Consider the following 23,692-nt stretch of genomic DNA (forward strand, 5'->3'; position numbering starts at 1 on the left):
TGAATACACTTCCTAGTTCTTGCTATATTGACTCATTCATGAAGGCTGTAGATGGGACAGTTATGTGGGACAGCTTCAACATGCAGACTGTGGCGGAGCTGGGGGTTGAACTTGATTAGTGGGCGACTGATCCATATTTTGTTCTTAGCCATATTAGTGGACATAGAGAGATTGCATCATCGGTCAGACACCTGGTTCACTACTAGGCCTACCGTCCAGAGTGGAATCTCTCAACAACTGCTGGATAACTTGTTGTGGACCTTGATGTCTGCCAGGACCCCACTGATGTATCCTAGTGACTTTGGTGAACCCCTGACATTTAAAGGGATAGTTCAACATGGCAAATTGGCCCATTGCCATAATCCCTATAGTTTTAGGAGTAGGTTTGTTACCTTTAATTGTCGGTGCAAGCTATTTTTAGAATGGCGAAGCAGAGCCGCGAGCTGCTCAGAGCTATGCTACAGAGGCTAATGGGATTTCTTGGTTTCAAACTCATCAAATACACAATCCAACAACTCCAAAACGCTCTCGTGGACAAGTTGTGACCTGCACATTCACCACGCTATGAGATAATAATACGAGACTTAGACGACTTACGAGACGGAGTTGGTTTTGAAGTAAATTCATGCAAAACCGCTGATGCGTGTTCCTGTCAGGGGCAGTTTTTCGGCAAGCAGTCTCTGCATTTACCTCGAAAACAACTCTGTCTCGTCATGTTCCGTTATTATCTCATAACGTGGTGAATGTGCAGGTCACAACTTGTCCACGAGAGCGTTTTGGAGTTGTTGGATTGTGTATTTGATGAGTTTGATGAGGGAAACCAAGAAATCCCATTAGCCTCCGTAGCGTAGCTCTGAGCAGCTCGCAGCTCTGCTCCGCCATTCTTAAAATAGCTTGCACCGACTATTGAAGGTAACAAACCTACTCCTAAAACTAACGGGATTATGGCAATGGGCAAATTTGCCAAAATGTTGAACTATCCCTTTAATTCAGTGCCATCTGGTAAACTGTTTGAATGTCTGATAGGCCGACTGTGAGTTCCTCTAAATCCTCCAGCATTTAGCATTTTTTCCCTTAGCATAGCCACACAGAACCGCTGATTACTTCACCATGTTTGCATCCTTTGCAAGAACTTCAGCATAACACGATTCCATTACCTTTGCTGCACTTTTAACATCCTTGTACCTTCGCCAAGAAAGTTACAGATTTGTTTCTAACCCCATATGACTGCGTTTGATTGGCTGTAGTGTGCAGGTTCTGCCTGCCTCAGCTGGCGCCACCACTGACATTTGAAAAAAAAAAAAAAAAAAACGGCGCCGGGCTGGTGCAACGGTGCTTTTACTTAAAACCGCGCACCAAATGAGATGTCAGGAAGTCAAAATGTAGCTGACAATGGAGATTGATATGTGGGGAGGTTGGTAGGAGAGAGAGAGAGAGAGGAGACATATTGCTTTGCTGGCTGTTTGCAGATAGTGCAGTGCTGTGTTATAGGCGGCCGCTCAACAGAGCGCGGCAGTGAGGCAGTTAATTTCATTATGAGTCATTGGGCAAGATTAAAAGCAAAGTTGATTGATCAGCTGTGAGGAGAGCGGCTGAGAGAGAGTGGGAGCGGAGCAGCAGACAGGCTGAAATCCCTTCACCCCTCTTCTCTCTCCAGCTGCTCTGTTCCTCACTGTTGTTTCAACATCATCTATTCTCCACTGTATTTCCCTCTGTCACTTCTTTCTGTTGCTTTTATTCCCTGTCTCGCTTCTCTCCTTATCTAACCACTCTGTTTTTTTCCTACCTTGCCCTCTCTTTATGCCTGTGTGTGTGTGTTTGAGTGTGTGTGTGGACATAAATCAGTACGCCTATTGATCAACCTTTTTCAACATGCAGAGCCAGTACAGGGAATTTCTTGTTTTTTTCTTTCTTCCTCTCTGTTAACGGCGAGCAGCAACAGCTATGACTTATTCACAAACCAGTGTACAGAAGCTGCTGTTCTCTGAGCCGGCGGACGGGGTTTGATGTTTGTGCCCGAGCTGCTTGAGGTTCAGCCGAAGAGACGAGGAGGCTGCTCTGCTTTGCAGGCAGCAGCCTCGGTGTCTGCTTCCTCCCCTATAGTCCCAGAGGCTGTTTTTTTAGTAGGAGACCCTGCACCGAACCACAGAGAAGCCACAGGCACAAAGGAGCTTTCACATTCAAACACAGAGGTCAAGAGGCTCACTGCGTATAGGTACCTCACCATGCAAATGTAAGAGTGCTTCATCAATATTTACAGCATCAAGGATGTGGAATCTTTCTTATGTGGCTCTGTGCTCCTGACAGGCTCTAACTATTGAGGATTTATAGCATTTTTTGCTTCTTTCCAAAGGTAAGAAAAGAGGTAGAGATCAGGTGTTGTGTCTTATCTTATTTGAGAAGCATCTTTCACTTGGCTCCAGAGGTCAGAGGGTACAACTATAAGAGTTTTCAGCAGACACAGTTAAAATCACCTCTATAAACCACAGTGAGTCTCAAGACACAGATATTTCTTTCTAATCTTTCTAATTTCCTAGTTGCTATATTGAGAGACAGTGACTCACTACTGCAGTTTTAAATGAGCTATTGATGGGTTTTGAAATGGCTTCATAGCTAGCTTTGGCATTTGTAGCTCTTTACTTCCCAATTCAGACTTCAGACTCCTAGTATTGAGACCACATTTTCAAGGTCTTGGTCTCATCTTGGTCTTGGTCAAGTTTGGATTCAGGATTTCTCAAGACCAGTGAAGACTACAGCTGCAGTGACTTCTTTTTTTTTTACTATTATTATTGCAAAAGGCTCTCTGTCCCTTGTTCACTTTGGTTTATATAATGTTATACAATAACTTTAAGATAATAAAAATTGTTCTTCTGCTTGTGTAACCATCTGAAAAACTTCAGCAGCTTCTGCGTTGTGTTCTTCTGCTCAATCCAAACTTTGTTTCAGTTTATATGGTTTTGATTTTATATAAAATCATCTCTCTCTTTTTTTTTTTTTTTAGCTGTGGAATAATGTAAATATCAAACCACATGATTATTATCAGTACTGGTACTGAATACCATAATGGTCTTGAAAATGGTCTCACATTGGTTTGGTCTCAGTCTTGTTAGTCTCACCCCCTCAAAATCTTGGTCTTGTCTTGGTCTCGACCCCCTCAAAATCTTGGTCTTGGTATGCTCTGGTCTTGGTCTTGGGTTAGGTGGTCTTCACTATACTTACTCCTTTACTCAACAACTCCAATACTAACGCTTGCCTCTATCACCTGTCTTCATTCCTTGAGTTTCTGACAGCGACTCACTGCAGCCCCCACAATGTGCAATAACCTCCTATAGGACACCAGTGGCTGAAGCTCTTGTCAAGTAACCAGTATCACCGTCACCTGTTGCCTTTCACATTTTTGGTGATTTAATACTGCACAGTAAAATCTGTGAGGAAGCAGAAAGATCAAACACCAGCGGACGTATAGACAAACAGCACACCGCCATGCAACTGTTCATGAGTTACTTAATCTCAGTTTTTATCTACTACGGTAATGAGAAACCCGATTCATTTTAGGATTCATTGCTATTTAAATTCCTGTGGTTCTGTATCTGTGCAAGGCCAGTATTGATGGGGAGTAGTTCTGATATATTCATCTTGCATTCTGACCTCGCAACCTGTAACACAGAGGAGAAGCATTGTCTTGTTTTGCTGTTAAGGAGAGTCCAGGATATCTTCACTGACCTTCTGCTCAAGTTGATTTTTTTGCTTTGACAACCTCATTACTGTTCTGGAAAATTGCATTTCACATATTTCACAAGGTCTGTTCTCCTGCATTATATTCATGCCATTGAATGCTCATCGCAGCCTGTTTTGCAAGCTGATGTTGTGACAGGACATCATTTCTTGCACATCTCGCTAATTAAAATGTCCTTTAAGCCAACGATTCTCTGTGTGCGCTGGAGGAGGACAGGGCTTTTTAGGACCGATGTTATCAGACGCAGAATCACTGCAGCAGCACCGAGATAAATCTAAAGATGTGGGAGAGTCATGTGGGCACGAAGATGATGACACATCCATGGAAAAGCTTTTGAAAAGCTTTTATGTAAATTCTCACCTTCTTCACAGCCATGTGTTAATGAGCAGTCAGGCAGAGGAAAGTCTCATATTTAAAGAGGAAAATGGATCCGATATGAATCACTGACTTATAGTTTAGGTTGAGATGTGCACCTCTGGGTTTCACTTCAATAATTGCAAGGGAGGAAAATGTGATGCAAGTAGGAGTTCAGTCACTTCCTTCACTTCACGCTGATATTTCCACCTCTGCTGCTCTTTCTCTGCCTGTTGCGGTTTAATCCTATTTTTACCTTGTCGTGACATCTTCCTTATCACACAAATCTGGGACATTTCTGCTTAGATTTTGTGCAGTGGATGGCGGACAATGGGGAACAGAAGAGAGAACAAATATCAAGGTCACAAGGAGAATTCTATTCTCCACTGTTGAGGGCAGTGTGCAGGGGATGGCCCTTTGGTCTGCACGAAGGCAAAGAAGAATTATTTGTACAGATGATTTTGTTGACACATGTGTGAACGTGAGCACATCTTTTATCTTTTATCTTCCCAGGGGGAGTTGTGTGCGGGCTTCTCTGTGAGCCTCTGTGATATGGTCTGCATAACTCTGAAGCATCTCCGTTTATAAAGGAGGCTCTTTCATTTGGATTCTGTCTCTTCTTGCCATCAAAGCTTGAATTATTGCAGGACTTTGTTTTACTCCAGGAGGCATTTATCTATTTATTTATAACCAAATAAGGATAGTTGTCTTTTGGACAAACACCACTGTAGATTTTTTTTGTATGTTTTGTTACAATAATTGTCGGTGCAAGCTGATTTGAGATCGGCGGGGCAGAGACGCAAGCTGCGCTGTACTTTTGCATTTCCCTCATCAAACTAAATACACAATCCAACAACTCCAAAACACTCTTGTGGAGAAGCTGTGACCTGCACATTCGCCATGCTATGAGATAATAACATATAGTTATGTAACATTACGACACATTAATACTTGCAACTACTTGCGCTTTTGAAGTCACTCCGCCCAGCAGCCATGTCTGGGATGTAGTTCCAGCTACACATTTGTTTCGAAAACAACTCCTTCTCGTAACGTTATCATAGTGTGGTGAATGTGCAGGTCACAACTTGTCTAAGAGAGCGTTTTGGAGTTGTTGGATTGTGTATTTGATGAATTTGATGAGGGAAAGGCGAAAATACTGTGCCCCATGCAGAGCTCACATCTCTGCCACACTGATCTAAAAACAGCTTGCAATTGCAGCCGTCAATTAAAGTTAGCCTAATGAACCTACTCCTAAAACTATAGGATATGGCAATAGGCGAATTTGCCAAAAAGTTGAACTATCCCTTTAAGGAACAACAGGACTTAATAAGGTGACATGAATTGTAGAGGAATTAGCTCAAATATGATGTCCAATACAGTGTACAAAAATGAATTGCTGGGTCTCAGAAGGTTAAAGTAACCTACTCCTAAAACTATAGGGATTATGGCAATAGGCCAATTTGCCAAAATGTTGAACTATCCCTTCAAGAAGACAGGCCCCATACAATGATAGCCTAACTTATGTGTAGGGGTGTGACCTTTAACTTCCTGTGTGTCTCTTTTTAAAATGTCCGACATCTCAACAAGCTAATTTTATGGGAAACATAAGTGAGCATTAAACCAAAATCAGAAAACTCTCCCAATTTGAGAAAAACGGTTCAAGAGTGATCCTGAAAATGAAAAGAGAAGCCTCAACACTAACAGTTCCTTGCTGTGTGCTGTGTGAAGAATGACTCTTTCAGTATCCAATTTGGTAAAGTATTAGTGTTAAATAACATCAGCTTTAAAGACAATGGCTGGCGCTGATGAAGTGAGATCGTCCGGCAGCACTGTGGGGATTATTGCAGACAGCGTTAGGAGATAATTCCACCTTTATGATTTCCAATTCCTTAAATCCACTGGCACTGAATTCAAATTAACAGCTGCGGTGAATGACCACAAAAATCTGTGCGCCTCCTTGTTTTGGAGTGTATTTCTATTTCAGGCCATTTGGACTTTATTGTTGGTATTCTGCCGCCTTAAGCCCACTGAGACACCAGAACGCCCACGCTGCCTCATTATTTACACCGTCTGAGAGATTGTCTTGTGCTCTCTCTCTTTCTCTCTATCTCTCTGTCTTCTTGTTCTTTCCTCCCCATCCTTTATCCTCCAGTCTTTTCCTCTTCTAAGCTTCCTCTGGACCTCCTCTCCACTTATATCACCCTAAGCGGAGCTGAGCCGATCTGAACCATGCTGAGCCGGGTTGGGGGAGGAGGAGGGGTGGTGGTGGGGGGTGGGGGTTGCTCAGAGGCTCCCTCTCTGCCAGAGATTCCCCATGCTTTGCTAATGGCACATCAGCAGCAGCTGTCAGTGGGCCCTGCACTGCGTCAGCCACTTTAATTGGCCTGCATGGCTGTGGTCTGCAAAGCGCTCAGCAGAATTGAGTGAATACCCCCCCCCCCCCCCCGCCCCCCCCACCCCCCCAACCTTTTTTTTTTTTCTATATCATTAGTGTAATGCTCCCGTTTCCCCCGAGCTGCTGAAATATGGGGAGATTCCAGCAAACGGTGGAGGGGAGGGGAGGGGAGAGGAATGAGTCACATGCCAGCTACCGTCTTTTCTTTTTTTTTCAGTTTGCGGAGGCAGAGAGAGGTGCAGGGAAATATTGTTGTCCTTTGTCTCCTGAAAGGAAAACAGATATTTCTAAGAAACACCTATGTGAAAACTGAATCAGTTTCTTTATTGTAGACTAAACAAACATTATAGCATCATCCACATTAAGCATGAACACACACAGTTAGGAGGCTACTGTTTGCTGACTGAGTGTGGTGTAGCAGGTGTTTTTGATTTGTTTGTTTTTTTATTACTGTAAAGACAAAGTACTCAGGTTAGATGTACAGTACAACTTATGTACAACTGAATGACCTATTGAACTAGAGATAGAATCCTAGAATCCTAGAATCCCATTGTCTAAACCAGACCATCAAGGGTCAAAATGCTCATACAGCTGTTTCTCCCAGAAATTATGGTGATATACAACTAATTTGCACCGGCCTTGATCGACTGTGCTACATTCCTTTCAAAATACTGCAATTAAAAATTTTTGTTATTTGCATAATCATCAAGTCAGAATTTTTTTACATTTTAAACGTACCAATAAAATGTTCACAGACATGATAGTTAGACTTATAATCCTCGTGTAGTGTGTTTAGGATGGATCTGATTAGAGTTATGGGAAGATGATGGTCTGGTTTAATGCAACAGAAGTTTCCGGTGACAAAAATACATTAGTTGATTCTCTAGTGAGAAGGTTGTGTATATGGCATCCTTATCCACCCAACTATTATGTAAGCAACCGTAATGTAGTTGATCAATTCAAAGCATCATTCATTCATAAATGATAATAATAAAACATAACTTCTTAATCATAATCATATACACATATGCATAAACATACATATGCATGTACATATACTACATATACATATACATATGCATGTACATATACATGTACATATACATATACATATCCAGTAGACATGAGGCAAAGTTGGTTCATGCAGGTAAAAGCCAATTAAAAAATCTCGGAAACAACATGTTTTATTTTTTTCTTTGTGCAAACTGCACCTTCCATCCAGTTACCTCCAGCACAGGACGTGGACAGCATTTTAAACAAACCAAAGCCCACCTTCTCCTTATATGCAGCCTCCTCTAGAGGATAATGACTGTTGTCTCCAGTAAGCAAAGGTGGAAATAGATTTATGTTGCTATAGTGAAGAAAAAACCCCTGAGGGGGTGTGATGTGAAGCGCAGGGTGTTGTTGGACCCTGTGAGTACAGGGTGACTAACCACAGGTGAGCCATTAGTGTGTAGCCACCTCAGTGGCAGGTTTCACTGATGAGTTTTTCTCTTTCTACCTGAAGCAGTGCTTGTTAGTGAGTCATCCTGCCTGCTGACTCTCTGTTGGCCGCGGTAAAAATACCACAAGCCCTGACATGCTCTGTTAGGTGCAATTACAATATCATGGAAAAGTTCATTTATTTCAGTGGTTCAATTCAAATAGTGAAACTCATATTTTATATAGATTCATTACACACAGACTGAAATATTTCAGGTTTTCATTTATTTTAATTATAATGATTATGGCTTATATAAAATGCAAATAGATTCAGCAAATCAAAACATTAGAATAGTGAAAAAGTTCACTATTGTAACCTAACAGTGTCACATCAGCTTGTTAAGTAGCTACACTATCATAGGGAAGACTGCCGACCTGACAGTTGTATTCTAATTTATTGAGACCTACCTACATGCATGTTGTTTATGTGTTGCATCTTGAATGCAGCAGTTACAGGAGTCATCAGGGTCCCGTGGTGCATTCAGGCCCCATAGCCCAGGGCAGATGCATCCACATGTGTACACTGATTGATTTTGAACGGACAAAAACAAGGTTTTGATGTTATGAGGATATTTCTCACATTTTCAAAATGTTATGTGGGAAGGATATTTGATTATATTCTGCAAAACTGAAGACTCATTCTACACTCAAATATTGTTTCAAGATGAAGAAGCAGCTTGCCTCTTTTTATTGGTGTGATTTTCTCTAAGTCAAAGTTTGGCTACGGCTCAGAGTGGATGACTCTCCTCTGTTATGGTACAGAAGGCAACTTTAACGTGTGATTGTTTGGATGTGTTTTTTTTTTTTTCTTTCCAGGCTGGCTGCAGCACCATGTCCTCTGCTCAAAGTGGGGATCTATCAGGCTACCATCTGAGTGGTGAGTGGACACCTCTGCATGTCACACACAGTTTCCAACATGGCCCTTCACTGACCTCTGCATGAATCCTGTGTGGATAAATGCAGATGTGATTTCCATTCACACTACAGTATGTGTGTGTGTCAAGATGTAATGAGAGATGAAGCTGTTGAATCTTTTCTGTGTGACGGCTGTTTTCACTTTTACACACACAGGCTTTACGGCAGCGGTGGCCTCGTCTGTAGCTGAAGGCCATCGACGGAACAAAACACGAGAACTCACCCTGTAATTGGTTTATCTCTTGTGTTAGAGAGCGGGGATGAAGCTGTCAGAATCCTCCTACAGATGCAATTCATCTTGAGAAAAGACAGTTCAGCGCCGGCTCATAATCCCTCCCTTAAACGCAACATGAGACGCTCCGACGCCAAATTCAGATTGGCGTTTCAATTTGTCTGTCAGCTTTTGTTAGATTTTTGTTAACTTTTTTTCCCCCAAACTATTACTGTACCTGATTTACATACAACCGACTCCCTCCTCCCCCGCAAAGTCTCAACTCACTGCTAAATGACAAGACTTGAAACAGTGGCTGCCTGCGCTCGGCTTGTTAAGACTCCTACTGCTCTGAAAATAAAAGGCCTCACTAAACTCTCCTTTCTTACTTCCTCCCAGACTGTGTGATATCACCAGTGATCAACTCTCACTTTAAATATAAAATACGGACAGTTATGATGAGGAGCGAGTGTATGAAGGGTTTTTTCTGTGTGTGTGTTTCAGTGGTGCGTAACCCACCCGGCTGGGAGGTGGGGATCTACCTGGTGGGCTTCTTCGTGCTGCTGGGTGTGGCTGGGCTCAACATCTGGAAGCTGTGGAAATCTGGAACCTTCCCTGCGCCGTCACCGTTCCCAAACTTTGACTATCGATACCTGCAAGAAAAATATGGAAACTCCTTCTCAGAAGTCAGACAGAAGGTACACGTGCATGCATGTTGTTTGGGTTAGTTATCACTGGGACTTTCCAATAAGACAGAGGGGGAGGGGGGGCATTGTGTGATGTTGATGTTAGTGGTAAAAGAGAGTAGTTTTTGCAAGTGTAGATTTTATGCAGTGGACATAGAGGAGGTGATCATCTGCTAGAGCACCTGTCATGGAGGTCAAGTCCCAGCAGTAGTGGATTTGCATCCAACTCGTGCTCCTTTGCCACTTATTATTCACTCTGTCTCTCTCCCACCTTCAAAAGTCTTAGTCTGGTTCATCTGTTTCAGAATCTCTTCGTGTTGTGGGTATTTGCAGCATGTTTGTATACTTTGTTTCAGTGTGTGTATTTGCAGCACATGTGATGTTGAATTAATGAAGATGTTTTCTGAACTTATTGTACTGTTTATGATAGCAGGTTCAAATCCAAATTCTGTGAAACAGTTTCTTGTAAAGTGTAGCAAAGCTGCAGAGAGCTTAAAAGTGAGTTTTTTTTAGTTTAGTTCCTTTTTTGACCATTTGAGGCTGAAGTCAATCACAGTAGACTCCCATATCCTTGATGACATCAGAACATGGGACATGTTATTTTTTTTTTTTAGTAACCTGCTGAAATGTACTAAAGGAGACATATTATGGCCCTTTCCCACATATTAGAATAGTTCCCAGGTGTCTTAAAGACATGCCTGTGACATGCTTTGGTCAAAATACCCCAAGGATCAAACATCACAGCTCTTCCTCTCAAAACAGCCCTGTTCACAACGGCTGGTTTCAGTGCCTGTCCCTTTAAATGCAAATGAACCACTGCTTTCCCTGCCCCACCCCTTCTACTGGTACCAGTGTAACGGAGGTCCGCGGGTATAGCCACAGTCACAAGGTAGCCTACCAGTGAGGAGAAGTGACGGTGTGTGGCGGTTAGCGGCACTGAAGTTAAACTCACTCACCCATAAAAAGACATGCTAATCTACTTGCCAAGCCTTGGTGAAACGGTTAGCATTGTTGCCCATGGTGCGGGAGACCAGGGTCTGAAACCCGCTCAGGGCAGGCCGTAGGCGTGGTATTATGCAAATTCAAAAACTAATGACATCATTGGATGACAACTGAGGGAACAGCTCATAAAACCACATGGCTTCAAACCTAGGAAGCCTGGAAATATTTTAGTCAGTTCTTACATTTTGGGGGCCGGAAGGAAAGACAAACAAGAGCCATCAAAAAGTTGTATTTCCATAATATGTCCCCTTTAAAGCCCCAGTATGTAACTTATTTGGCTTTTTATTAGCAAAAATCAAATATTACTTTCATAAATGCATATTTCACTGAAGTCGAATCACACCCGTATACAAATGAAAGCTTTCTCGTACCTTAGAATGAGTTGTTACAAGTCGTTACAAATACATAAGTGGGCGACGCACCGAACCGAGGCGGCCATGTTGCATCGCCATTTTTTACGTTCAGTGGCAGCGTGACCGTAGGTAACCACGGAAACTCAGCGGAGCTGTCGGTTCGGGGAGAAAGTTTTCCAGGTAGCGCCTGTTAAAACTGTCACCACTGTGTAGTGTGGGAAAGGACGGAGGCACTGGTGTTGCATTCAGGTGCCTGAATGATGTTGTCGGCAAACCAACCGGATGTCATTTTACTTGACGAGGGAAAGACGGTAAACGTGGGTCAGGTAAAAAATACGACATCACCATGACAACATATTGTCACGGCTGTATCGTTTTGCCTCGTGCTGGCGGAACACTTGTTTACATAGACGCTTGTTTATCCTGTTACATGCAGCGTCTGTTGTCTGTCTGACGTCTGCCTGATTTCACGTGAATGCAACATCAAGAATACGTTCCGATATGCAACCGCACCGCTAGATGGGGGGAATTCCTACATATTATACCTTTAAGGCTTAAACCTTTGCTTAAATGAGGGTGTGCCACTTTGAGTGACAGTTGGCTAAACATCTATCAAGTAGCAACAAGCCAGAATGCACCAAAGTATGAGCCCCACACACTGCCCCACCTCTTTGCCCATTTTTAGATTAGGAGTTTGGCGGGGTGGGGCAGCGCCAGGATGGTGACAGTGGAACAGCTCAGTCTGAGCTTTTCTGAAAGTGCAGAGACTGCGTCCATATTAATATACAGTGTGTGGGTTCAGCTCATTTTTTAGTTATCCTGCAGCTTTGATGTTCTTTTACCTCTTGCTGCTCTCATGGAGTCGGTCTCAGCCACAGCAGTTGTTTCTGATGAAAAGGCATAGGCATGCTTTTTCATCCCTCTGACTCCAAGATGTTTTTGTCCTTCCTTCATTTCATCCCTAAAGAGAGTGGCGGCCAACAACCACCGGCGAACCTCCTACACCTCCAGCCGCAAACCCAGCCTGGCCCTGGGTGACACCCCAGATGGCCTCAGGGACCTGGGCCACCTGGAGCTGATGAGCAAGGAGCTGGACCCGACCGGCGTGGCCCAGCTTAACCGCTCCATCTCCACCGACTCGCTCAGCTCCATCTCCTCCATCGCCAACAACTTTGGCCACGACTACACGGTCGGCCAGCTGGAGGTGACGCTGGAGTTCGAGCCGTGCAGGCAGCCGGGGCAGGGAGCGGGAGCTCTCCACATCGCCATCCACCAGGGCAAAGACCTGCTGGAGCGGGAGGAAGGAGACTTCCCCGGCTGCTTCATCAGAGTCTCCCTGGGGCCGGAGGAGTTCAATGTTGGAATCACACGGGTAAGAAAGTTGTTGTGTTCAGTGCATTTTGTCGTAAAAGTGTTGGAAAGAAAAACCCTCTTGTTGTGAGATGGTTTTACTCATGCTGTATGCCTTGCTAATATTTTTTCCAGTCAGGACTTATTTCAAGTTTGTGCTGAAGTTGATGTTACAGTTGTAACAAAGTGTGACAGGTAGAAATTTGTTGTGCAGCATCTATAGAAGTGAAGTAATGATTGAAATGAAAGCTGTGTGTATTTAATAATAATAATGATAATACAGCACATGTTATTTGTAACTCACTTTATATTTTAACAAAAATCTCAAAGTGCTACAAAAGCAATCAAAAAGAAGTTAAAAACAGTTAACAAGAAACAATTACTGATTAATTACTGATTAAAAATCTTAAAAATGTCTACAATTTTTTCTATCTAGAAACACTATCAAGCTGTATTTTTTATAAGTGTGTCCTCCATGTACTTTTGTCATGTGAGTGCACTTATATCTGCATGTGCGTGTTGCCTTTGGATCTATGCCAATGCTTTAACAGTGTTCCTGTGATCTATAGATGGTGATTACCTAGAGCTCCATTACCTAAAACTGCACACATCATCACTGAGAGTCACCAGAGGAGCACATATGGAGCACAGCCACACACACAGACACATTAAAAAAAATTAAAATGGCTATATGACTACATCCATGAAGCCATTTACAGTTTCACATTAGACTTTAATCTGATTATTTCTATAACTCTTCAACTAGAAATGTTGTTTGTGTTTTTTTCCCCCCTAGAGGAGACCTCTTTTATTCCAACACTGATATTGATGATGTTCATTGACTCAGTGTCTGAGTGTATTGAATTTTTATAATTAGCACCAAACACAAAGGCAGAATGCTAAAGCTGATGACCCTGTGGCGTCTGTTTTAATCAAAATATGAATCGAAACTAAAATATCGGTCAAGATCCAATTGGAATCTGATCATGGTGCTCGATCAGAAAAGTTATTACAGTTGATCCTGTGACGTAAATATCTGCAACAAGTCACTTGGCCAATTACTTGTGTTTTGTGTGTATATTGCGTTATGTGTCAATGCATATATTGTGCAAGCATGACAGGGTGAGTGTTAAATTAAAGGCAACCCAACTTTGACAGCGTTTCAAACATATGATCATTAAAGATGAGACGGTTCCTCATTAGCTGACACCATCGTACAAAATGAGCACGGGAGACTTTCAACCTAGCTGCCACTAGACTGCTAATGGAGCAGAGATTCAAGATTGAGGATAAAAATGAAAGGAATAGCTGCTCAGATGGGTAATTAGCAGTTAAGTCATGATGATTGAACTTTTGGCAGAGCGCTGAAGATAAAAGTCGTCTGTGACGTTGTGGGAGAGCAGTAAAAAGCTGTGCGGTGTCTGAAGCGCTCTCGCTCCGGGGTCCAACTTTAGCTCCCTGTGTTTAAGATGTTTTAGTCCTGACAGTATGTGAGACAGAGACAGCGATATGTCCTGCGGGGGGGTGAGAGGCTCCATCCTGCAGCCTGACAGGCGAATCCTTTCCTGTCTGAAACCAAGAGCCCATTTCATTTGCCTGAGTGGTGAGCCCCCTGGGAGCTGGACGGAGTAAAGGAGGGTGATTTCATCAAGAGTGGGTGTGATTGACTTTCAGTTGTCTCAGTTTGAGCCGGTGTTTATGTGCTTTAGAGGTTGACAACAGCGATGATGATATGATGGGGTCTCGAACAGTCCTTGTGATGAGATGTGACTCATTGTCAGACTCTGTTTAAAATGCAGATCACTGCTGCAGGTCACAATCTAACAAAGCTGATCTTAGATTAATGTTAAGTGATATGAAAATCCACGAATAAATGAATATATGAACATTTCTGAAATACTGGTAGTCAGAATCAGATATTTCTGTTTGGTTGGTTGGTATAGTATAGCCAACACAGTAATCTAATGACTGTGCTTTACTGTCCTAATTACAATAATGAGATTGGCTAATAATTTACTGGTACCTATTAATCTTGACTAATCAAGTCAAAACTTCCATGTCAAGTAATTAAATTGGTAAGGTAATTATTTACATATTTATATATGTGTGTGTATATACACTGCCTATCCAAAAAAAAAGTCACCACCTGGATTTAACTAATCTTAGGCTATAGGTAAGAGCCTCCCATTGGATTATATACAATTATGTTTCAGATGGAAACAACTGATTTAACCCTAACTGATGCGGTCTCATTTGGAAGACACATCTTGTGGTCGTGGAGAAAATGTTAATCTGTTTCAGAAGGGTCAGATTATTGGCATCAAGCAAATAAAACATAAAGGAGATTGCTGAGACTATTGAGTTAAGAACTGTCTAATGCATTATTAAAAACTGGAAGGACATTAGGGAACCATCATCTTCAAGGAAGAAACGTGGTCCAATGTGACCACAGAGTCCAGACCTGAACCCCACTGAGAATTAATGCAACTCTGGATGGAAATAAATGTTGTGACATTGCAGAAGCTTATTGAAACAGCAAATGCATGCCGTAATCAAAGCTACAGGCAGTCTAATGAAATATTAGAGTGTGTGACTTTTAGAGTATGTGACTTTTTTTTTGGACAGGCAGAGTATACATAGCCTATACATTATAGCTAAAAGATAGATAAAAGGTATCCAAATAAAGACATTAAAAAAGAAATAAACTCATTCAGTATTTCTCATACTTGATATTATCTTTGCTCTTCTCATGGCAGAAATGTTCTTGTCTTGATTGTTTTCTTCTACAATCCTAAGACATTGTTATTCAAAGTGGTTCTTTAATGTGGAGAGGCTGTTCTGACAGGGAAAGAACAGGGCTACATCGCTCCATCTGCCACACCTGCCACTCGCCTTCTGCTCTTAGCTCCGAACTGGCAGAAAATCCACTAATTCCTGCACGGCTGTGAATCATCAGCACGGAGCCTTGTGCGACTGTGGCTCAGAACAGTTTGTGCAGGCTGAGGGACGACACACAGAGACCCATCAGGGCTCCTGTTTACTTGAGCATGTTGATGTGTTGTATTAATTCACTCCGGCTCTGTGTAATAATAATGGAAGCAGCCACTGATGCGGCGGCCTTAGTGGCTCCCTCTTTAATCCTGAGGAGAGGTGAAAACCAAAGGAAATGCTGACATCAGCTGTGCTCGCACTGACGGTCAAGCTAGTGCTACTCTCTCTCTCTCTCTCTCTCTCTCTCTCTCTCTCTCTCTGTGTTTTCTCTCCCTCATTTTCCCCTCCACCTTTCCTTGTTGTTATTCTTTTTATTCACCCCATCAGCTGCCTATCACTCCCTCTCTCTCCCTCCTGTCCTTTTATCTTGCTCATCTTCCCCTCGTCTCTGTTCCCCTCATTTATTTGCTGTCACTGCATTTTGCTTGTTTTGTCTGTAATGATGTGTATTTGCCACTCTCTCTCTCCCTCCCTACCTCTCTCTTTCACACACACACACACAATCCCCTCTCTCTCTCTCTTTATTGCCTCATTTTCACCACACACAACTCCATTGTTTTCCCCCAAGCAATAAGCCCAGCAGTGCAGACAGACAGTTATTGTGGATGGAGGACGGGTCTGTGTGCTTGGCTGACAGACAGATACTGCCTGCTTTGGATGCCATATATCTTTATGTAGCCTACATATGTACACAGCAGCAGCAGCAGCAGCAGCAGGAGGGCTTCTCTGGATTCTGCAGGTGCTGGGTATATGATTATGATGCCATTCAGCTGTTATATATTGAGGCACAATCCAAGGTCGGTCTCACAGGCTGATTTGTGGAGCCTGTGTTCTGAATGCACAATTCTTCTCTGGTTCAGGCGATTGTTATTTTCCTGTTTATCTCTAACAACTCCTGGTGACCTCGCACAGCACCTCCCTTCGCTGATCTCCTCTGCTTCTCTGTATTTAAATGAAAACCCCTGAGTTTATTTCATGGAGATTTGTCAATATTGGAAATATTCCTCTTTCTTTTTCACACTTCAAGAACAAACACTAGTGTGAAGAAAAATGACTATTATTAAATCCCCTGCACAGTTAGTTGCCTGGTAACTTCCAGCCTTTCTGTAAACCCTCATTTTAGCACATGATGCAGCAGCTGAAATGCTTGAAATCAGCATCAGACACAAAGTTAATGTTGGTCAGTCTGGCTTAATAGCTGGTCCTCTCACTTTGAGCTAAATGCTCTGCTGGCCCGGCCAAACTGCCTTCAGACTGTGACTGTACTCTTCATTATAAAAGCTGTGTTCGCCTGCCAAGAAAAAATGCAATAGTGAGGAATAATATGAAATGATGTTGCCGGTGTTTTTATTCCAGGATGAAAATAATAAATATATCAAGTAGTGGGGGAGTGCAGGAATCTTTTTTTTCTCTCTTAATGTACTATATGTTCTCCCTCATTGCCCTCAACATTTTATTTTATAGTTTATATTTTGTTGTTGATTCTGGTGTTTTCTGGATTCGTAGTTTATTTTGACTGCTACCACTTGACCTTTACGTAAAAAGACATGCTGTGGTATCTGTTGCGGTGCCAGGTTATGTTTTCATCCATGCTCGTTTCGTTTCTCAGCATGATTATATTATTCAAAAAGGCACTGAACCGATTTTGCATCATACCGGGTGGAGGGAGGGGGCCTGGCCCTGCGAAGAGCTCAAATTTGGGGCAGATCATTTTTGTATGAATTTTATTTTTATTTTTCTCTGAAGACTGGTTTATGTTGTTGTATTACACAGGCCTTGGCAGAGGTCTGTGCTCTCCCTGTTTTTTAGATTCAGCTTTATTGTCACAACACAGAGTTAACCACTGACCAACCAAAGGTCGCTTGACATTTACCCTGAAAGTGCAAACAGCAGCAAAGTAGGATAGGTAAGATGTGCACGGAATAGACAGTGAGTCACTACAGATGTGTGGCATGAGGGTGGTATGAATGGATGTAACTTGGCCTCCAGCCGACAATGAAAGTGGATGGAATTTCATTTGTGTCGCTAATAACATTGAAAAATGGCGTTTAAAGATCTTAACAGCAGCCTGTCTGTCCCCAGAAATGTCCCCATTTGCTTTGTACAGTCCATAGCACACACTGCCAGGGGTTTAATGGATATTATTTCCTCTGTAGAAGGTAGTTTGGAACAAAAGAAGTCCATCACCGCTGAGCAGAAATCTCAGAGACAGATATCACAACCCAAACAAAACCAACTCAATCTGGATAGTTTTGTGATTCTGATTTAGTTTAATTGTCTTACAGCCTCTTTTGATTGTGGTTGTGCTGTGATTGAAAAACACCGTCCTGCAGCAACCCCCCTTGTTCTATTATAAAATGCTAAAGATTCTTTTTAAGACAAAGAATCAAAGCTCTTTGGGGTCCATGTGTTACATCCTGGTAATGACTTTTGGATGTGCAAGGATGTAGGTTGTTCACAGTTGACTGACTTATCATATTAGATAGAAAGTGTTTGTGTCCCTTTGTGCTTCACAGTCTGGCTCTGAAGTTGCTGTGTTTGATTGATCTTACAAGCAAACAGGTGTGTGGGTGTTTTTAGCACACCTGTGTTTACTTGTACTATACAGCAACCCTTACAAAACCTCTCCGACCTAAACACAAACCGGGCCCTGTCTGCCTCCCACAGGTCCAGGCGAATGCATTCACCGTGATTTTTGATGAGCACCTCTCCGTCCCCATGGACCAGTCCTGTCTGGAGGAGTACAGCCTGCGCTTTGCTGCCTTTGGTATCGACGCCGACGAGAGGAACACCAGCGCAGGGGTAGCAGAGCTCAAGCTGTCTGACCTGGACCTGACCATCAGACCGTTCAACGCCTGGCTGTACCTTCAAGATGTCAATAAGGTGAATTATAAAACAGAAGTGTGCGACAGGGTGAAACTGAATATGACAGAAGGAAATACAGAAAAAAATAACTGTAAAACAAATTCTACAGTTTGATATTTCAGCCGTGCACAGAGCCAATATGATAGGTGCCATCTGCCTCAAAGTATCTACATTTTGTGGAAGACAGGATGGTGGTGTCTGAGACCACCTGCTGGACAATCAGCCACACTACACCTTATACAATACTGTAAAAAACAACTGTAAAAAAAAAAAAAAGTGGATTACATGCAAAGTGTAAGGCATAAGCAAGGCTATTGGTGATGGTTTAGTAAAAATTCATTTCATAAAACAACTTTTAACACATATGGTCACAGTATATTATGAGTGCATGGCAGGGATGAAATCAGAAAATCCCAAATGAAGTTCTGACTGACTGTTATTTAAATGAAGCGCACCAGTTGTTCAAAAATCTGATCCTAATACAAACTTTTCAGGATTACCAAATCCGGATAATGAGTGTTTTAAATGGGACTGTGTACTCAAGGCTCAATAGGTAGAATAGCAGCATGGGGTAACTCAAAGTGTGTTTATTTGAAAATGGAGTGTATGTAATGTTTTCTGTGCTCTTTGTTGTTTCTTCAGTGTCTTTTAAACAGCCAGACCCCATCTGGCAAATATACAGTACATTAGTCAAAAACATTGTGAAATTCAAACTTCAAATTTCAAAATTCAAACTTCATGTCATGTTCATGTCATTTAATTATCAAGTAGTTGGGAACTTTACTTTATCACTGTTATAATTTAAAAATCAGGTGCAAAATATAAATCAATAAATGTACACTACATTATAAATACTGTTTATTCGACCAGTTTGAATTCAGTTTAAATCTCATTTTGTTCCTGAAATCAACCTTGAGTCCACCCGACTGCTGGGACCAGAATAATCCTGAATTTTTGGATCAAAGTTATCCCAATCCCTCTAAAAAGTTTTGAACAACACAAACTGGGGGTTTGATCCAGATTAAAATCGAGATTGGATTACGTGATCTTATCCGATCTCAGAATCCGTTTTTAGTTTTGAACAACCCATTTTCAAGATTTGATCCAATCCATTATCCAAAATCCGATTAGATTATCTTTTGAACAACTGGGCCCTGGTGTAGGCTAAAAGACTGGACAACACATAGTGATATTTTTGTTTTGCATCTAAGTCTGATATATTTAACGACCATGTTTTTTTTTTTATAACATCTTCAAACTAGGAGGGTAAACATGAAAAAAGATGCAGTTTTTTACAGATCTTTTACAGAACCAAACCTTAATACCTCCTGGAGTGTGTTGAACATCGCATAATATGACAGACAACAGCTCAAGACTGTTCATGTAGTGGAATGTGCCACTCAAATAATTACAGGCTTTTTCCATGTTTAATTATGATCAATTAATGGATTTAACATTTATTAAAAAAAAGCTATTACAAGTTGACTGATTAAATTTGCATTTAAATGACACACAATTAAATGAAACCAAAGATCATTAAATCTGCCAATTATGATTTTCATTTCCTCATTCTGACTCATGACGATGATTGAATATGAAATTAGAATTCACAGTTTGTACATTGCACTTGATTCATTTAGACTAAGCTTTTGTTGATTTAGAGATTAGACAACAGAGCACAAGTAGGAGCTCATTGGTTAAACTCCTCAGGCGGTGGCTGGAAATTAGCTTCAGTATATTAGAAATATGATTCTGTAAATTCTGTCAAACCATAATCTGGACTGACACAGCTGACGTAATGTTATTAAATGTTTGACTCCACAGGCTGTGGATGCAGTCGGGGAGATCCTGTTGTCGCTCAGCTATTTGCCAACAGCAGAGCGCCTCACTGTGGTTGTGGCCAAATGCAAGAACCTGGTGTGGACCAACAGCAAGAACACCGCAGGTCTGTTTGCTCGTAGCGTGTGTTTGTTTTAGATGTCGATGTGAGTCGGTGTGATCCAGCTCGAGTGACTCTGTCTCTCTGTGTGACCTCTGCACTGCATGAACATGACTGTCTGTCTGTGTCTCTCTGCCATTAAATCTGTCTACATTTTTCCAAATGACTCACATCTCGCCACTGAACGCAACACTGAGTGACTTAGTAATAACAGACTCCTAATGCCAACTCCCAGAAGATGCATTTATTGTCGCCCGGAAAGGCAGATGCGATTTAATTGACTTGTTCATCACATTAAATGTCCACATAAGTGCCACTCTAACATTGTACCGATAAAGGTCACCGGCTGAAACAGTGTCATTATCATCCACGGAGCTAATTGTGCTTACATGACTGTGCCTCTAATTGATCACTCTGTAATGAGGGGTTTATTGCTTTAACTACAAACTGCGTGAGGGGTCTGTGTGTGTGTGTAGGTTGTGTTTTAGAGGCCTGAGATGCAGATGTAATCGTTCATCCCCTCATTCTCTTCCTCAGATCCATTTGTCAAAGTTTACCTCCTGCAAGACGGGAGGAAGATCAGCAAGAAGAAGACTTCCACCAAGAGGGACGACACAAACCCCATCTTCAATGAAGCCATGATCTTCTCAGTGCCGTCCCTCGTCCTGCAGGTGAAGCTTAGACTGTGGCCTGAACTGTTTCTTAACTGAGGGAATGATGCAGTGTAAACTGATCTGCAGGAGGAATTTAGGTCAAGGAAAAAGATAAGAAAGAGGAGATGTGATACCAAAAACATGTTGCAATAGTAATCCTAGCAACAGTACATTACTGAAAGAATATTAAAAGTTGTGCAATACTGTTGATATGTTAAAGGGGAATTGCTGTTTTTTTACAATCTGGACCTTATTTCTAGCATACGATCATTTCCTCCCCCAGATAACTTTGGTGTCATTACAAGTCGTTCCGACTAAATTAGATCCAGCCGAGAGCCGCGTATATCCATATAATGCCAGTCTACAGGGCAGCGGAATGCAGCCTCTAAACAACACATTATCCGCCGCGAAACTCGTTCATTCACCAATATTTTGTTATGATACGCTAGTGCTATTCCCCTCTGAGTCCGGGGTTAGCTGTTATCAACATCTGGGGTCTGTAGGTTGACCTACTAACCTCTGACCTGGATGATGTCATCTCTGACCGCTGCCCGGCTCATTCTGATAATAATCATTCCATGCAACTAGCCAGAGCTTCAGTAAGTCCAGGTTGCGGAAGTCGGAAACACGCAGAAACGAACCATAGCATTACAGTAGCATTAGCAACTTTCAGGTAAACAAGCCGCGCGGCGCTCAGAGATGACATCATCCAGGTCAGAGGTTAGTAGGTCAACCTACAGACCCCGGATGTTGATAACAGGTAACCCCCAGAGGGGAATAGCACTAGTGTATCACAACAAAATATTGGTGATTAGTGGTCCACAACAGATAATGTGTTATTTAGAGGCTGCATTCCGGTGCCCTATAGACTCGCATTATACGGATATACGCGGCTCTCAGCTGGATCTAATTTCGTCGGAATGACTTGTAATGACACCAAAGTTATCTGGGTGGGTAAATAATCGTATTTTATGCTAGAAATACGGTCCAGATTGTAAAAAACAGCAATTCCCCTTTAAGTAGACAGCATGTTGTATTTTTCATGATAACTGTTTACCATATCATAGCTAGAAACACATAAGCCTTATTGTACCAAACATATATAACAGAATGTGTGTTTAATGGGTCTATTTGTAAAAGAGATAAGTGCCCTCACTACATTGATTTCACAGCTTAATAAAGGTTAATTAAATAAGAATATAATATTATAAAATACCAATAGAATAATACAAATATCAGTATGGATGAAGAATCTATGAGACTAACGAGGCTGTGTTGAGCTAAATGTCAGCGTGGAAATTTAATTTAGCGTGAAGCCAGCAGGATTGTCAATGGTTTTTTGGGGCAGGAAAGATTTAAATTTTGACCTGATGATGGTGATACAGGAAAACTAAAGGGATCCCTGTGGTTATTGTAAATTGGAGTTGGTAGAATGAACGCGCGAACCAAATGTCATGACAATCCATCCGGTAGTTACTGAAATATTTCCATCTGGACCAGACTGGTGCACTAACAGAGAGAGAGAGGCACTGCCATCACTACCGCCATCCAGCCAACTGCCACTGAGGCTAAAATCCTGATATAAACATAACTAGCCTATGACAACTGAAATTCTCCAGCTGCTGTAAAATTTTAAATGCACGGACCAGTCGATAAAAATTTTAAAGCCCAAAAAATGGAATTGCTCTCACACTTTAGAAAATTAGTGAAACGGCAATAAAATCAAAGGTGATGAGGTTAAAATGCTTCAAATGGTGAAACTATCAAATGTTTTTTTTTACTGCATAATGAGGATGAAATTGATCCCACAGAGATCTGGATGAGCCGCATTGTAAACGTAGACGCTGAGTCACGCTCACACGGCAGGTTGTGTAACCACATTGTGCTGTTTGCAGGAGCTGTCCCTGAGGGTGACGGTGGCTGAGGCCACAGAAGACGGCCGGGGCGAGAACCTGGGTCACGTGATCATCGGCCCCGAGGCCAGCGGGATGGGGATCACCCACTGGAACCAGATGCTGGCCACTCTGAGGAAGCCCGTGTCTATGTGGCACCCTCTGCGCAGGATCTAGTCCTGCCTTCCTCCCCCCTGTGCATATACCAGACCTGTTTCAATTAAAACACTCACCTCTTCATATTCCTTTCCACTCTCCCCTTGTTTGGTGCCATTGTCAAATCTGTGAAACTGTTTTGGTAAGATCATGGCCCACAGGAGGGTAGTGTGTGTGGTCTTTGTCACTCAGGTGGCTTTTTTTTGGGTAACAAATTGGAGTAAACACCTTATCTTCATGGGTGTACAAGGATCAACTATATGTTTATATTCTGCCTTTATTAAGTCATTCTGGTGAGGATGCACTATGGCTTTACAAGTCATGCCCCAAACTGTTCACATAACCCACAGAAAGTAACTATTGTGGTTTCTAACTACGAGCTCCTACATCAGTAAGGCTGAATCCTGATTCCCCCTCAAAAGCCTTGATGAGAAATTTAATTTTAGACTTTGAAGTCAGTTTTAATTAAGAGAAGGTGAGCCACTCCCCAACCCCCCGACCCCTGTCCACCCCCTGCATGGAGCCTCCTCCGGTTGTAGCCTATCCTAGCTGTCTAGAGAATGAACTGAACTTGACTGGAGGGGTGAGATCACTTCTCTTTCAGGAAAACTCTCATTTGTCTTTTTCAAACTAGTTATTGATTGCGCCTATGTGATTGATTTCGTAGCGGTTCTAGAGCCGAGTGGATTTAGCTCTATTGGATTTGCTTGTG

General features: G+C 42.1%; 1 protein-coding gene across 1 annotated transcript; it reads left to right on the forward strand.

The window, feature by feature from the left end:
* Positions 1–8,798: 8,798 nt before the first annotated feature.
* On the forward strand, positions 8,799–23,214 carry syt12 (synaptotagmin XII; the record flags this gene model as incomplete). Its single annotated transcript, XM_083974231.1, has 7 exons — positions 8,799–8,844; positions 9,598–9,791; positions 12,102–12,506; positions 18,143–18,358; positions 20,165–20,285; positions 20,817–20,950; positions 22,828–23,214. 7 exons carry the CDS (start codon positions 8,799–8,801, stop codon positions 22,999–23,001), a joined length of 1,290 nt encoding a protein of 429 aa, XP_083830357.1. The 3' UTR covers positions 23,002–23,214.
* Between the last annotated feature and the right edge of the window lie 478 nt (positions 23,215–23,692).

This window comes from Trachurus trachurus, assembly GCF_905171665.1.
Source record: "Trachurus trachurus genome assembly, chromosome: 6".
Taxonomy (NCBI): domain Eukaryota; kingdom Metazoa; phylum Chordata; class Actinopteri; order Carangiformes; family Carangidae; genus Trachurus; species Trachurus trachurus.